This window comes from Periophthalmus magnuspinnatus, chromosome 14 (assembly GCF_009829125.3).
Source record: "Periophthalmus magnuspinnatus isolate fPerMag1 chromosome 14, fPerMag1.2.pri, whole genome shotgun sequence".
In the NCBI taxonomy this organism is placed as follows: Eukaryota; Metazoa; Chordata; class Actinopteri; order Gobiiformes; family Gobiidae; genus Periophthalmus; species Periophthalmus magnuspinnatus.
In genome coordinates this window covers 20,063,694-20,080,334 of record NC_047139.1, presented here as the reverse complement: position 1 = coordinate 20,080,334, position 16,641 = coordinate 20,063,694, and the positions used below count along the sequence as shown (strand labels likewise).

The following is a 16,641-nucleotide window of genomic DNA, read 5'->3' as shown; positions in this document are numbered from 1 at the left end:
CAAAATAAATACACACAACTCGTAAGAAAAATTTTAATACTTTTACTTAAGTAGATTTTTCATGTGATATATTGCAGAGGTATAACAGATGTATAGTGTCACATGTAAATCATTAAATGGTTCTCACTTGTTTTGTGTATGCTTTATAACTGCACTGAAATTTATGTTAATTACATTCAAATTAGCAAAGCCACTTTGGAGGTCTTCTGCATTACACAAACACTAACATTTGACTCATGGGTAAAAAAAGAAAAAAAATTTTTTTGCTCAAAGTCACTGTTGTTTCTATGTCTGGTGTGGGGGTTTCAGCCTAAAATTTGGTCAAAAATTCTAAGACAAAGGACATATATGCAGACAAGGAATACATAACTTTCCTGGAGATGTTATTGCTTTGACTGTACTGGAGTGTTCCACAGTAGGGCATTCTTTCTCCACTCCATTATGGGGACAAGCAAGTTGATCTGTGGAGAGGTGACATCCCTACATACCAGAATGTATATTTTTCAAGCTATTTATTATTATAAATACAAGATGGATTAGTTTTGATTACATGGCATAACTAAATAAAATATACTTAAATATACATACCTTGTATATGTGATGTAATGTGGTAATACAGGAAGTGCTTAAACTCCATACACTGTGATCTTTTTGATATTTCAGCCCTGGAATTTCCAATCTCTACTGAACTAAAGGTAAAAGGAGATTGTTAACTTGAAAACTACCGCTTTATGACATCACAATGTGGAACAGAGCATTTTGAGCTTTGGAGATGTAGACTAATAATAAAGGGTTACTCAAACGTGTGAATTAAACAAAACAACTTGAGGTATGTTTTTGAGGAGGTAACAATATTCTAACACGGCTTAAAGCTCACAACTCAGTTATTTGTAATACAACACTTTAAGTATTGACCCACCTGAGCAAAATGGGAGTATGTGTATTTTCCTTATTTCCCCTTGGTCTTTTTATTATTATTTATTATATTATTTATTATTTTTTAACCTCCTGAGAACCAAGGGAAAAAAGTGTCCTAAAATTACTGTTTTTGTGTGATTTCCTATCTATTTGGGCCTAAAAAAAAACACCTTACAATTTAAATTTTTAAAAAAAATATTTTTTTAAATTTTAATTTCACAGCATGTCCACTGTAGAGTACAACAGGATGATATCTATGTGAAAATAGAAGTGAATTTAGAAAATGAGAAAAGAAGAACAGATTATATCTTTAGAGTAGAGTGTTCTCAAGAACAAATTAAATTGAATAAAAACAATAAAAATGTAACACTCTTCTGTTAGCTGTTGCTTGCAAGAACAAAATGTTTGTAATAATACATTACAGTGTAATGTAAAATATGTATTCAGTTCAACAGTGAACTATAAGACATAGAACATAAGTAGTTCTGCTTTTCTTCTTCTGGATATTTTAGCTGTGGTAGTCGTTGACGCATGCTTTCTTTTTGGTTATGCAGAGGAACATCTTGCATTTGGAGCACCTGATGTATGTCTTACCATTGCAACCCTTGTTCCTGCATCTTTCTGCATATTTGATATCCAACATCTCTGGCATGTGTCTGGCTCCTAGCCTGCGTACAGATGGCTCTGGTTGTGGGATCCTTGTTTTTGTTGGTGGCTGATACTCTTCCTCACTGTCTTCACTGCTGTCATCAAATGAAGGACTATCCAGCAGCTCTTCAGCCAGGTGCAATTTGAAGTCCAGGTACTGCTGTGTGTTCTTAGCTGGTCGATTCAGTGCTTTGCTGTCAGACTTGTACTGGATCCAAGCGTTTGTGATGGCAACATCAAAGAAATGTGTCATCACACGTGACATCCACTTCTTGGTCCTGGTTGACTTGCAGTAGAAGCTCAGCATTCGGTCACAGAGGTCTACGCCACCCATGTTGTTATCATATTCCCTGATTACTGCTGGCCGTCTCACTTGGACATGACCTTTGTCTTTGTTGGACCATCTGCTGCAGATATCCTCTGGATCTTTACCATAGACAGTGGAGGCCATCACAACTGGTTTATTATCAAACCATTTTGTCACTGCCAGCTCAGGTCCCCTCCAGACCAATGTCACTGAAGTCCCTCTCCCTTCTTTTCTCAGCTGCTTATCTCCTGGCAGCTGGCATTGCTTTGGAAGCCGGTTCTTCATAATGGTTCCAGTTGCTGGAAGACCCTTTGAGAGCAAAGTGTCCATGAGATTGATCGTTGTGAAATATCGATCAAAAACACATAAGTTCCTACAGGAACTGACTCGACCATTCGCAACACCGCTGCAGCTCCAACTCCCAGTCTTTGGCCCATAAAGGTGTTCTTGCCCCGATAGACCTCGAAATCCAGGATTAGTCCGTTTGGCGAGACAAGCACAAAAACCTTTAGGCCAATAGGGTTTGGCCTGGCACATACTGCCTGATCTCCTCAGCTTGTAGAACCTATCTCTTGTCATTTTCCTGGTAATAACAGGCACTTTAGTCTTTTTAGCCCAAAACATTTTGACTCTGGGATAGCCAAGGCAGGCCATATGTACTGATATGCCAAAAAAATCTTAATTTCTTGGGCAGTAGTATTCAGTGACACTCCTGTAGTTTGCAGCTGTCTTTGATTTGTAAAAGCTGCCAGATCCTCAAAGATTCTGTTATCGATGTACTGTGAAAAGTACTGAATTGGACTCCAGTATTCACGGATTGTAGGGTCATCTTGATAGGCAGGAAGCCCAGGTAGCACAGGTCTGAATCTGTTATGATGGGGGAAAAAATCAAGTCAATAAAAGGAGTTATTTTTTTCATATCAATTTGGATTAATGCAGTAATTTCAGTGTCATGGATGTGATATGACTCCCTATTGACCAACAAACTTTATAAGCATATTTTTAGGTAACTTGCATATATTTAACAGCATTTACACCTATTACAAATACTACAATCATCTAGCATGATCATAAAATATAATACATGATACAATAGCCTGAAACTAAATAAAACATACAAGTTACTCCTGGCCCACAGAGCACGACGACTTTGCTGCTCCTTCTCTGACTCTGTCTCATCCGATTCTCCTACATCTTCTTCCTCTCCTTCATCATCATCATCTTTACCTATCACAGGCTGATACTCCTCATTCTCATCCTTTTACTCATCTGAAAGCTCCAAATCTGAATCTCCCTCTGCTATCCAGTATAGAATCCTCTCTGCTTCACTTCTTTCACCTACAACAATGTGCAGTCATTAAATACATTTAAATGGTCCTGGTGTCCACTACAGTTGACATTCATTAAATGCCTGTTATTTCAAAACAGAAATAATGAAACTGTTTTCAGATGTAAAAATGTTGTTCTTAACATGTTTTTGAACAAGAAAATATATAATTATCATGGTAAAAATAGCAATAGACAAAGAATATTTGACTTACCTATAAAATGTGGTTGTTGGTATGGCAGCCATCTTGATAGAGGAAAACAGTAAAGTTCCCAGCATGCAAACCCATCACATGACACATCACTGGAAAGCCCAGGATGTCCCCTACAGAATACTGTAAGACTTGGGAGGGTTATTCAAAATACTTAAGAAAGGTACAGGTGAACAAAATGTCCATTGTAAAGGACACAAATGAATGGGCCGGGTCTCTTATGTAGCCACTCAAAATGTACCACAATCAAACACAAGCGCGCCCTCAGATGGTGAGAGAACGCAACAAGCGAGGACCAGGACCAGAGTCACGTGATAAAGTCACATGACAACAACCTGACAGGCACAGCAAAATGGCAGCGTTTTTACAGTGGAGGAAATTTGTATTTTTTGATAAAGAGACAGTCAAAGACCCGGCGGAAAATGGGAAGAACTTCGTGCTTCCCACTGGAATATCCGCCTGTGACTCGGGCCGGGGACATATTGTTCTGGCTGATATCCTTTAGTAAACAGTTAGCCGTGTTATGCTAGCTCTATGACACTACTAAACCTGCCTTACTCATTATAAAGCTGTATGTAAGGCTCCAAACGATTTGATTCACTTTTGTTGTTTACCTATAACCTTAAAATGACTGTATGGGTGTAAAAAAAAACTTTAAAGGGGACATATAAGCTGCTAAATATATTTTATTGGTGTTCCCCTTACCATTGGTCTTCTCAGAGTTGTAGGCTTTTTCGATTCATTCATTCATGTTTGAGACTAATCTAGTATAGTTATGCATTTGAGGTTTAAAGGAGCCATATTATGCAAAATCCACTTTTGTGAGCTTTTAAACTTAACAGTGTCTTTCATTATTAGCTTTCTCATAGTTGTATTTCTGTTTTTCTATTTTATGCTTTTTGAGTAATCCTGTATTTGAGACTTGCACACTCAGAAACTACAGTTTTCACCTACCCCCTGTCTCCGCCCACTTATCGTTACTTAGCAAAAGACAAAGTTCATCTTCGTCTTTTGCTATGGATCAGACCTGGACAACTAAGGGTTTTCACAGACATTATCTTTACTTACTTACAAAAAAAGTCAGACTCTGGGTCATGCATGTAGGGTTCATAAATGTCACAAAGACGTTTTTCAACATTAAAAACATGTAAATGATATTTTGTTGCTATTGCCACAGTGAAATTTCACTGTGAATACGTGGGGCGTCTCAGTTCTACATTTTTTAATAGGAAATCAACGGACCTGCTTCTGTTATTAACTCAAGTTAGATCAAGTTAGATCAGGGCGACAGTGGCTCAGTGGTTAGAGTTCTGTCGTTGTGTCCTTAGGCAAGACACTTCACCCACATTGCCTAGTATGAAAGTGGTGTGTGCGCGAATGATAGGTGGTGGTCGGAGGGGCCGATGGCGCAGATTGGCACCCTCGCTTCCGTCAGTCTGCCCCAGGGCAGCTGTGGCTACAATAGTAGCTTACCATCACCGAGTGTGGAAATGAATGAATAATGACTATAGTGTAGCGCTTTGAGGGGCTTTGAAAAAGCGCATTACAAGTGTAAGCCATTAATATAGTGGTTTACAATGAACTAAATGTGACATTAAATGTGATATTATGACATGTTAAAATGTAATACTAATACTTAATTTTAATGCTTAACACTACAGTGGTGGAACATAATGAAGTAAAAGTAGTAACGTACTGTAATTAATTATAAATTTCAGGTATCTGTACGCTACTTAGATTCGATTTTACCTGTCTATATTTTTGAACAGGACTGGAAAGTAAAAGTATTATTATATTTTAACATCTGATGAAAAGGAGTGGTTTTATTTTCTAACAAATATGTACAAACAAAAATATACAAAGAAAAACAGCTAGAAAATAAATAATTGATTCAGTTGTTTCTGTTGAAGAAATCTTTATCAAAGGCCATACATTTGAAGCTTTATTAGACTTCAAAATACTTTTAGTTTTTACTCTTTGAGTGCATTTTTAAACCTGCACTTTAATACTTTTACTTAAGTAGTTTTTTCATGTTATACTTTGAATTGAAAATGTTTCGCTCCGGTACTTTTACTTAACTGAGTACTTCTTCCACCACCGAATTACTTATAATACATCTCCAACACTTGTGTTTGACTTCAATGGGGAATCAGCCATGCCACAATATTGTGATTCTGTATCTTGAATATAATGGTCCTTAACCTCATGCTGTTACATATGGATGGGATGATCTGGCTCCTGTCTCGCTCTCTGCAGTTGACTTGTTTTCAGGCATACAAACTGCGGGTGACTCATGTGTACCAGCTGAAACAGCACAGCATCCTCGTGTCAGTGGGGCAGGACGAACATGGAATAAACCCTCTCGTAAGTCAGCACATCTGATCTCAAAAAAACAATAGTTTGACTGCACAAAATATACTAAAAACAAATTAACTGTTCAACTGGGCAAAGGTTTTAGGGTGAAGACACCGAAACCAACCCAACTATCTTGAAACCAAACCAACTTACTTACCCATTTCAGTTTAGTTAGCGCCTCCCTTCAGATAGATATAGGGCTCCAGCAATCTGACCAGAACTGAACAAGCGGCTTGGATGAGAACCCAAACATCTTCACACAGACTACTTAAATATTCATATGTCATTTTAGGTAAAAGTGTGGAACTTGGACAAGAGAGACAGCGGAAATCCACTTTGTACAAGAATCTTTCCTGCAATACCAGGAAATAAACCCACAGAAGTGTCATGTCTCAGTGTGCATGAGAACCTCAACTTCATGGCGATAGGTAAAATATATTCAATTTTCTGTATAACTTTGCATATATTTTTATTTCTGTATTTGTTTAATTATGACCCTAATTAAATAAACAAAGCCACTACCAGCACATAGGTTTATTTAAAGGTCCACTGTGTAAGTTTTCTGGTAGAGAGTCTGCAACCTGCTTGTCTCCAGAATGTTTTTTGCTTTGTCTAAAATGCTATGTGTGCATGTTAGTTAATAAGTTACAAGATAAATCACTTTAATGCCAATACTGGGAAACATTCTTGCCCCCCACCGGAAAAGTTCTCCTTTACATTCCCCTTTAAATTATGTGTCCTTTGTCTAAAAGGGTTTAAGTATGTTATTATACATTGCCATGACATTTCCTTTGACCCCAGGTTTCACAGACGGCAGTGTGGTTCTGACTAAAGGCGACATCACCAGAGACCGACACAGTAAAACTCTGACCCTTCACGAGGGGCACAGTCCAGTCACAGGCCTGGCCTTCAGACAGGTCGCCAAAGTCACTCACCTGTTTGTGGTCACTCTGGAGAAGGTCTATGTAAGTCATTTTATTCAGTTCAATTCAAGTTTATTTCTATAGCACATTTAAAACAACTTAAGCTTTACATAAAAGTCAACCAAAATTAAACATACAGATCACACAATACATATGAAAAGAACAATAAAACACAAAGATATCCTGCCCAGCTAGTATTAAATATATAACCTTACTCATTACAGTTCACATAACCAGTGTTCATTTGGTTATTTTGTCTAGATTTTGTCAAATGAGCGTTTTTTATTTTAGTCTACTTTCAGTCAAGAAAAATGCCATGATAATATAGTTAACCAAATCCATAATAGACTTTAATGTTGAGTATGTATTGCCTTGTTTTGGTTCACTTTGGTCTGAAAGTGTTTCCACACTTTTAAATGAACTGTCCCGGCCCGTCTGGGGTGTAGTACCCCAGACGGGCTTGTTTTGGCTCCCAGATCACTTTAGATAAGGAGGAGCTATACAGCGCATCTAGATGATTGTACCAGAGCAAACACAGACTCAGGCGAAAACAAGATGTTTATTGTGATAAAAAAGGTACAGGTGGGACATTTTATATAATCGTGATAATCACCAACAAAAAATATCTTTAAATCACCAGAATGTGCAGAAAAAAAGCTACTTATCCATAATGTTCTCCACTAGATCATAAATGTTTTCACTGATAACAATGAGTACAATTCTAGAGATGGAACTTAATCATAATATTAAAATTATAATGATTCATATCCATAACATGTCAGCAACTTTAATAATTATCATGATATAATCGTTAATTCCATGCCTAATTTCTAGTGATGGCAACTTGTATATTGAGCCCAAACATAGCCTGTATAAAGCAGTGGACTAAGTGTGTGTGACGTCACCCACAGCATTCAGCTCCAGTCAAATGAAGCTCATCAAGGCTAGAGCAGTTATAGGGGTGACCGTGAGTATCATAGCAACCAAAAAGCCAATCCGGAGTGAGGCTGTTGAAGGTAATACTCCTTCTCGCACGCAGCCTTCCAGTCATTGATGTTTAGTTTTTATTATTTGGCGAAATTATCAGTAATTTTAGTCTTTGTGGTTCCTCTGACACAGATATTTGACCCCCCTCATGACATGGATTCTTCATTTTTCTTTCAGTGCTACACATTGTCCATTAAGGAATACCCTAAACTAGAACTGGACACTCACGGATGTGGCCTTCGGTGCTCGGCTCTGGCAGACCCCTCCCAGGATTCACAGTTTATTGTTGCCGGGGACGACTGTGTGTACTTGTACCAACCAGATGAACGGGGACCCTGCTTTGCCTTTGATGGACACAAGCTGTTGGCCCATTGGCATAGAGGATACTTATTCCTTCTTATCAGAGATGCCAAATCCCCAAACAAGTGAGAAAATAGTAACTGTATCCAGAGGTGGATAGAGTAGCCAGAAATTGTAATAATATTACTCAAGTAAAAAGAAGTGGTCTAAAAAATTGGTAGGTAAAAATGTAGTTAAAGTGTCCATATAGCGCTATTTTCTGATTTGTTATAATGTTGTTTCCTCATCAGCATACAAAGAGAACATTCGTGGAGATGTGTTTACTTTGATTAACGAGGAAACAACATTATAACTTAAAGCTAATTTTACATAATATAGAACCTTTAAAGAGTAACTTTAAGGGTGTAACATCTGCTTTTTAATTTAATGTAAAAAAATAAATACAAAATCTGGTGTTTTCAAAGGATAGACCAGAAAAATTTGAAAAATAAAATATCTGGAGGAGGTGCACAAGAAACAAATAATTTCATATACTGTACTTACTTACTCACTATGGGAGAGTAAGAGAGTATTGTTACTTAGAAGTAAAAGTATGGTATCTGAACTAGTTACTCAAGTAAATGTAACTGAGTTCTACCCACCTCTGACTATAATTTATGCTAATGAGAAATGCCCATAGTAAATATAACTATGCTTTTCCTTCAGCAGGTCGGGATTTGGGAGCAGAGAAAACTCGCCTTCAGAAAAACAGCTCCTGACCATATATGACCTGGACAATAAGTTTATCGCCTACAGCGCCTCTTTTGACGATGTCGTTGATGTCGTCGCAGAGTGGGGGTCTTTCTACATTCTGACGAGAGATGGAAAGATGTTTGTGCTCCAAGAAAAGGACACGCAAACAAAACTAGAGGTAGGGCTCACTGTGATCTGTGGTTTTCAGATCCTAGAATGTGATGCTGTCACACTCCCAGATGGGGCGAACAGGAGACAGTTTTGATCATTTCTATTAGTGACTAGACCCAAGAACTGTATTACTTTAGTACAGATATATAAAATGTGTACTTGTGTAAATTGGAAAGTGAAATAAGGCTGTGCGGTGTATTTTTAACATAGTCATACTTTGAGCAAACAAAAATACACAAATATACGGTAAATAGCTAGGGGAAAAAAATCTATTCAATTGTTTCTGTTGAACAAAATTCAGCAAAATTTTTTATCAAAATCACTACATTTGAATATTTATAAGACCTCAAAATCTGCTGAAATACTTTTACTTTTTACTCTTAAAGTTCATTTTTTAATGAGTACTTCAATACGTTTAAAGATTTTTTCATATGATACTTTTACGTGAGTATTTATTTGCTCTGCTATCTGTGCTTTTTAAGTCACAAAATTAAATACTTCTTCCACCACTGATTTTAACAATATTTATTTTAGCTGCCCCCCATCTGTATTAAATGTGATTGGTCTATAGAATACTGCGATGCCATCTGAAACCCAGCAATTGCAATCAAATCGAAATCAGAATTTGAATAGATGCATTATTATGTTATTATGTTATTATCCTGTCTTGTATTGGTTTATCAGTTCATATTTAAGTCTTGTCTCAAATATGAATGCTCCAGGATGTGCTTAAAATGTGGACTTTCAACTGAATCCTACTATCAAAACATAAATCTTGAATCGTATTTGCAATTCTTGCCAGAAAAATCACAATTCGATATTTTTAGCTCTTTGCAGCATTTATTATTAGGACTTACATACTCGATATTCACATTTTGAACAGCTCCAAAACAGCATTCACAGTTGTATCAGTATTTTTGTCTAACTATATATTACAAAAGTTATTATTTCTTTTTTTTTTAGATGCTGTTTAAGAAAAATCTGTTTGTAATGGCTATAAACCTTGCAAAAAGCCAGCACCTGGACAGCGACGGTTTGTCTGAGATCTTTAGACAGTACGGAGATCATCTTTACATCAAGGGGGATCACGATGGGGCTATTCAGCAGTACATTCGGTAAGTCCAAAAATACTGAAGGCTTTTGTTTATAATTCTAGTCACTTCTCACAATATCTCCTCTTTGTTGTACTTATTTCCATAGAACCATTGGGAAACTGGAGCCGTCTTATGTCATCAGAAAGTTCCTGGATGCTCAGAGAATACATAATCTGACTGCGTATCTACAGGCGTTACACAGACAATCTCTGGCCAATGCGGATCACACCACTCTGCTGCTTAACTGTTACACAAAACTTAAAGACAGCTCCAAACTAGAGGAGTTCATCAAGGTAAATGTTGAACAAATGTTGAACATTAAAGCGCCCTTATTATGGCTTTTTCTGATCTATTATATAATGTTGTTTCCTCATCACAAACATACCTGGAGTAGTTTTTTTCATTCACACTTGTTTAACACACAAACCCTGCATACGTGAGCAGAAAACACTCTGTTCCATATTGTGATGTCATGTGGTAATACAGGAAGTGCTCTTAAGTGCTAATAAAAGGCTACTGAAACATGTGTGAATGAAACAAAACACAACTCTGGGTATGTTTTTGAGGAGGCAACAAGTTAATAACATGGCTTAAAGCTCACAAAAATCCATTTTGCATAATATAGGACCTTTAAGGACTGGCGTCTTTGGGGTTGAATAATGGCACCACTTTCTGAGGTTATTATATTTATACTGCAAGATGTCGAACTTTGAGCATTCTATTTATTTTGAATGGCCCCGTAATTACAGAGATATTAACCACAAATCAAGTCAACAAATCTGCAAATTCCTCCATAGAGTTTTGACCTGTCCTCCCACTCAGTTTTTAATTATTCATGAGTTTCAGGTTCCTGTTATAGGTAACATTTTGAGGTCTTTCCACCAATTAAAAAAATATGACATTTTCTTATTAAAAATTATGAATTACTATTGCAATTGTTATGATTCGTCATGCTGAAACCCTTGGATAGGGATTCAAAAGTGTTATGATGTCATGTGTCGTGAACACAACCTATTGAAGGGGAAATATCCCAGACTTTTGAACATAACTATTTTCTCAGACGAGTGAAGGCGAGGTGCACTTTGACGTGGAGATCGCCATCAAGGTTCTGCGCCAAGCCAGTTACCACAGCCACGCAGTTTTTCTGGCTGAAAAACATGATCACCATGAATGGTACCTGAAAATCCAGCTAGAAGACCTGAAGGTATTGAAACAGAAATACATTTAAAGGTGTACTATGTAACTTTTACGCGATGTATGTGGGGGGGTGTGCCACCTTTTTTATCTCCAGTGAGCTCAGGCAGGTGATGTACCACCTCCAGAAAGTTACATAGTGTTTCTTTAATAAATGTTAATAAGTAATTAAATGCAAGTGGGTAACTGAATACTAACAGAAAGGTTACATAGTGCACCTTTAAAGTTGAGCCTTGAAAGTTTAAACTGAATAAACTGAAACTAAAATGTAGATTTCTTCTGCTTCTTCATTAAGAACTACCAGGAGGGTCTGCGTTACATCGGGCGTCTGCCGTTTGACCAAGCTGAGAGCAACATGAAGCGTTATGGAAAGACCCTGATGCACCATGTCCCTGAAGGCACCACGCAGCTTCTGAAAGGCTTATGCACAAACTACCAGCCCAGTGGAGACGCTATAGACACAACCAGTCTGGACAGAGGTCGGGTAAACAAGGTTTGTTTACTTCATTTAACTAGACTCCGGTAATTCAAATAAAAGTGATAGTTTTTTTAAACTGTTGACTGTTACAGGCTAATTCTGAAGAGTTCATTCCGATTTTTGCCAATAACCCCCGTGAGTTAAAAGCCTTCCTGGAACACATGATCGAGGTGGAGCCACGATCGTCCCAAGGAGTTTATGACACTTTACTGGAGCTCCGCCTTCAAGACTGGGCCCATGAACGTGACCCTGAGGTATACAGTATGATCTGAGATGCTTCATTTTATTTAACTATTTAATAGGGACAATGCACATTAATGAACATCTGTATTGAACTAATGAAAATACACCAGAGCAACCAAGCTAATTTACATCTATAGTCCCTAGGCAGGCAACAAAACAAAATCATACAAATAGTACAGCCAAGAAATAAAAAAAATAAATAAAAAAAGTGCAACAATGTGAAAATGTGGTGTTTCTACACATGTGTTTCAGAGAAAGAAAGTCCTGCAGGGGGAGGCGTTGTCACTGTTGAGGAGCGATCACACAGTGTTTGACAAGGCCTTAGTTCTCTGTCAAATGCACAACTTTAAGGAAGGCGTTCTATATCTGTATGAGAAGGGCAAACTGTGAGTTATTTATTTATTATTTTTTATTTTCAATTGGTGAAACAGCAGCTGTAATAATTTTGAAAACTGCATACTTAAAGCTTACATATTGGCTGTATATTTTTTTACTTTTGTATATTAAAGGTCCTATATTACACAAAATTGACTCTTGTAAGCTTTTAGTCATGTTATAATGTTGTTGCCTCATCAAAAACATACCTGGATTTGTGTTTTGTTTCATTCACACATGTTTGAGTAACTCTTCATTGTTAGTCTGTCTACATCTCCAAAGCTCAAAATGCTTTGAGATGTAGACAGCCAAGGAGCCATTAACATTTTCAAGTTAATGGCTCCTTTCACTCTTTGTTTAGTAGAGACCACTTCCTGTATTACCACATGACATCACAAGGTGGAACAGAGCATTTTGAGCTTTGGAGGTGTATTTAGGGTTTGTGTGTTGAACGTGTGAATGAAGCAAAACTCAACTCCAGGTCTGTTTGTGAGGAGGAAACAACATTATAACATAAATCAGTATAAAATAGTGTAATGTGGGCCCTTTAATGCTTTTGTACTTGTTTACTGTTGTAAGGTGACCTTGTGTCCACGAATGCACCTAATAAAATATATTATTATTGTTACTACTATTACATTTACATGCACAACAAAACGCTTTTCATTTTCTGATTTCTGTAGTTACCAAATTATTCAAATGTAAAGAACTAAATCAAAGACAAAACATAGAGGTTTGAAAGGTGTTTTTTATTACTTCCATATACAACTGATCCTCTGTGTTTGGATGTAGGTACCAGCAAATCATGCACTACCACATGCAGAATGAGGAGTATGGGAAGGTGGTGGAGGCATGTAAACGCTATGGCGACCAGGACAGTTGCCTGTGGGAGCAGGCCCTCGGATACTTTGCCCGAAAAGAGGAAGACTGCAAGGCTTACATCAGTGAAGTGCTTCAGCACATCGATCAGAACAACCTGATGCCTCCATTACTGGGTGAGATAGTTTTCTTTGGTTCAATATCACATCCATTTCACTGTCTGGCCAGCCCATACCACATACTTTTACAAAACTTTACAAAGACGTGTGGGTCTGGAACATAGACTGTATAAAGAAGTGGACTAAGTGAGTGTGACGTCATGCATAGCGTTCAGCTCCAGTTAAATAAAGCTCATCGAGGCTAGCCATTATAGGGGTGAATTTGGAGTGAGTTTCATATTTGCAATTCCGACCACGAGTATCATGGCAACCAAAGAGCCAATCCAGAAGCAAAGCTGTTGAAGGTAACATCAGAATCATGTAGAGCGGGTTAATATGAGCATTTTAAGACAAAAATGATGAACCTGACGACAGCAGTTATCGAGAGAGGGTTGACAGTTTTCTAATGTAGAATTAATTGCAGCCAGAGTCAATGGAGCCGGAAGTGCGCCCGTGATCATTTCCTATTTGGAACACGGTGGCTAGCAGGCTAGCTATGTCCAATTTTATATATATATATATATATATATATATATATATATATATATATATATATATATATATATAGTCTGCAACTGTATTCTGTCTGATTGCTGTGATTGACAGGCGTATTAACCAATCAGAAAAATTCTTAGTCTGTTTGTGTCAAAACAAACATGGCAAATTATTAGTAAAAATAGAAAGAAAAAATAACACAGAGGACTTAGAAACAACACAGATTTCTGCAGAATCAGCAAGTGAAACACCTTACCTCTTATTTATCTGAGGTAAAAGAAAATGTATATTTTGTTTTGAATGATATGAATGAGAATTTTTGAGAGGAGAGGCTGTGAACGGACCATCCCAAGTTAGGATGGAGGTTTAACTCACGTCATAGTTTGGTTCCAGAGCCCTCTGCATTCAAACAAAGAGGGACTGGCTGGGCAGATAACCATTTCACACTGTTATAAATGATGTTGTAAATGCCGTGTTTGTATTCTGTGTTTATAGTGGTACAGACATTGGCACACAACTCTACTGCCACACTATCAGTCATTAAGGATTACCTCATCACCAAACTCCAGAGGGAAAGCCAACAGATCGAGACTGATGAGCGAAAAATACGCCAATATCGAGAAGAAACTGCTCATCTTCGGTCAGAAATAGAAGAACTTAAAACAAGGTGGGAAAAATTGTTGTGTGACTCCCCATAGGTCTGAGCAATATAGCAAAAATGAATCACTTTTTTTCTCATATTGTTCAATCTTAATTTTGTTTTTATTCCAAAAACAAAATAAAAATGACTTATAGTGGTGATTTCAATATAAAACTATCAAAATAAAACTAGAATACTTTACATCAGTGTCGTTTAACACAAGAAATGGCTCAATATATTACCTCAAAGTCAGAACTCTAAACCACTCCAAACCACATGTTTTTACATTAGTTATGTCAGACTGTAGCACATCATTGACAACTACCCAACCTTGTTTCTACTGGTAGAACGTAATGAAGTACAAGTAGTAAAATACTGCACTTAGGTAGAATTTTTATGTATCTTAAGTACATTTTACAGTGGATACTTTTTACTTTTACCTCACTTCACTACATTTGAGAGCAGGTGTCTGTACTCTCTACTCCACTACATTTTTGAACAGGGCTGAAAAGTAAAAAGTAATTTTCATATATGATTTGAGGAGTTATTTTTACCATGTTTGTGGTGACCATTTTTGTTCAAACTTTGGCTTTGAGCAAACAAAAATAAATACACAAAATTCAAAAGAAAAACTAAGAAATTGATTTGTATTGCAATTGTTGACTTGATCTTGATTGATCTTTTTTTTTTTTTTTATCAATATTGCTACGTTTGCACTTTAACAAATGAACAACACTTGTGTGACATACTTTCACTTTTTACTCTTAAAATAACATTTTAAACAGGTACTTAAATACTTTTATTGAAGTGTAGACTTTTACATGTGATATTTTTACTTTTAATTGAGTAACTTTATACCTCTGTATTTGTACCTTTACTTTTTACTGAGTACTTCATCCTCCACTGCCACATTTTGCCAGTTATAATCATGTGACATTAAGCCTGTTTTTAATTTCAGTGCCAAGATTTTTCAGAAGACCAAGTGCAACATGTGTAACAGCCCCCTGGAGCTGCCATCAGTTCACTTCCTGTGTGGCCACTCTTTTCATCAGCACTGCTTTGAGAGTTACGCAGAGAGTGAGGCCGAGTGTCCCACCTGTACTCCAGAGAACCGCAAAGTCATGGATATGCTGCGTGCACAGGACCAGAAACGAGACCTACATGATCATTTTAATAATCAGGTAAGGAATTCTAAATATAGAACTTGACTCCAGATGCGCCCCCAGAACTGCTCTAGCCTCGATGACCTTCATTTGGCTGGAGCCGAGGGCTATGGCTGACGTCACACTCCCTTAGTCCATTTCTTTATACAGTCTATGGTGTAGTATAATTGACAAAAGAAATAATCAAAACCTGTTAAATGAGATCTGTCCTCCCCACATAAAAGCCTGCTTTAGTTGTATAAGTAAATTTCTCAAATTATTTTTGTTTATTATTATTTTTATTTTTAATAGTTTATAGCATGCCGGTTTTGTCTCTGTGAAGCTGTATGTTCAATTCAAGCCATAAAAATATATTTAAAAAAAAACAAAAAAACAACAGCAATTTCCTTATTTCTTTTGTGAATTGTATAAATTCAGAAATAGATTTGAATAAATTCTGTGTCTTTAGAAACCAGAACACTTTGGGGTGGGCATTCATTGTTGTTCATTGTGAAGAATAGAATAATTATTATTTTTATTCTTTTAAAGTTAATATCTTTATAAATCCTTATCACATTTCCCTAACACAAATGTGTCTCTCCTCTGTTCCAGCTGCGTGCCTCTAATGATGGATTCTCTGTTGTGGCCGATTACTTTAGTCGTGGCGTGTTTAATAAGATCACACTGGTCACAGACCCTCCAGGCAGTAAAGGAGTGAGCAGCCTTGAAGCCAACCTCCAAAGAGATCTGCTCATCCACACCAAGAGGAATAACTAGAAAGCTGCTCTCATCTGACTGCATCTGTAATATCTTTATGAGCATCTTTATTATTATTATGAGCATCATACTGACCTGAGCTGCCTGAGTGTCCCAGTTAATCAGTCGCTTATGTGACTGATGATTGACTTTCATTTTATACAAAAAAGTGTGAACTGTATAAATGTGCACAAATGCATCTTGTTCTTGAACACAGTCTTTGACTTCTACATTGCACAGTCTTGAACACATTAAGGGGAACCTTAAAAATTAAATATGCTACGAAATATGTTTGTGTGTAGTAAGGGAGATGCAGTAGTTTTTTTATTTCTCATTTTATTATGTTGCTTTCTCAACATTTGTGAAAC

General features: G+C 37.0%; 1 protein-coding gene across 1 annotated transcript; it reads left to right on the top strand.

Annotated features, from left to right (window-relative positions):
- Positions 1-3,736: 3,736 nt before the first annotated feature.
- vps11 (VPS11 core subunit of CORVET and HOPS complexes) lies at positions 3,737-16,519 on the top strand. Its single transcript, XM_033977953.2, has 16 exons — positions 3,737-3,905; positions 5,627-5,775; positions 6,059-6,194; positions 6,568-6,731; positions 7,854-8,101; positions 8,685-8,886; positions 9,843-9,994; positions 10,080-10,266; positions 11,034-11,177; positions 11,463-11,660; positions 11,738-11,899; positions 12,141-12,274; positions 13,056-13,258; positions 14,231-14,402; positions 15,334-15,556; positions 16,130-16,519. The coding sequence occupies exons 1-16, from the start codon at positions 3,764-3,766 to the stop codon at positions 16,292-16,294; spliced, it is 2,781 nt and encodes a 926-aa protein (XP_033833844.1). The 5' UTR covers positions 3,737-3,763; the 3' UTR covers positions 16,295-16,519.
- The last annotated feature ends 122 nt before the right edge of the window (positions 16,520-16,641 follow it).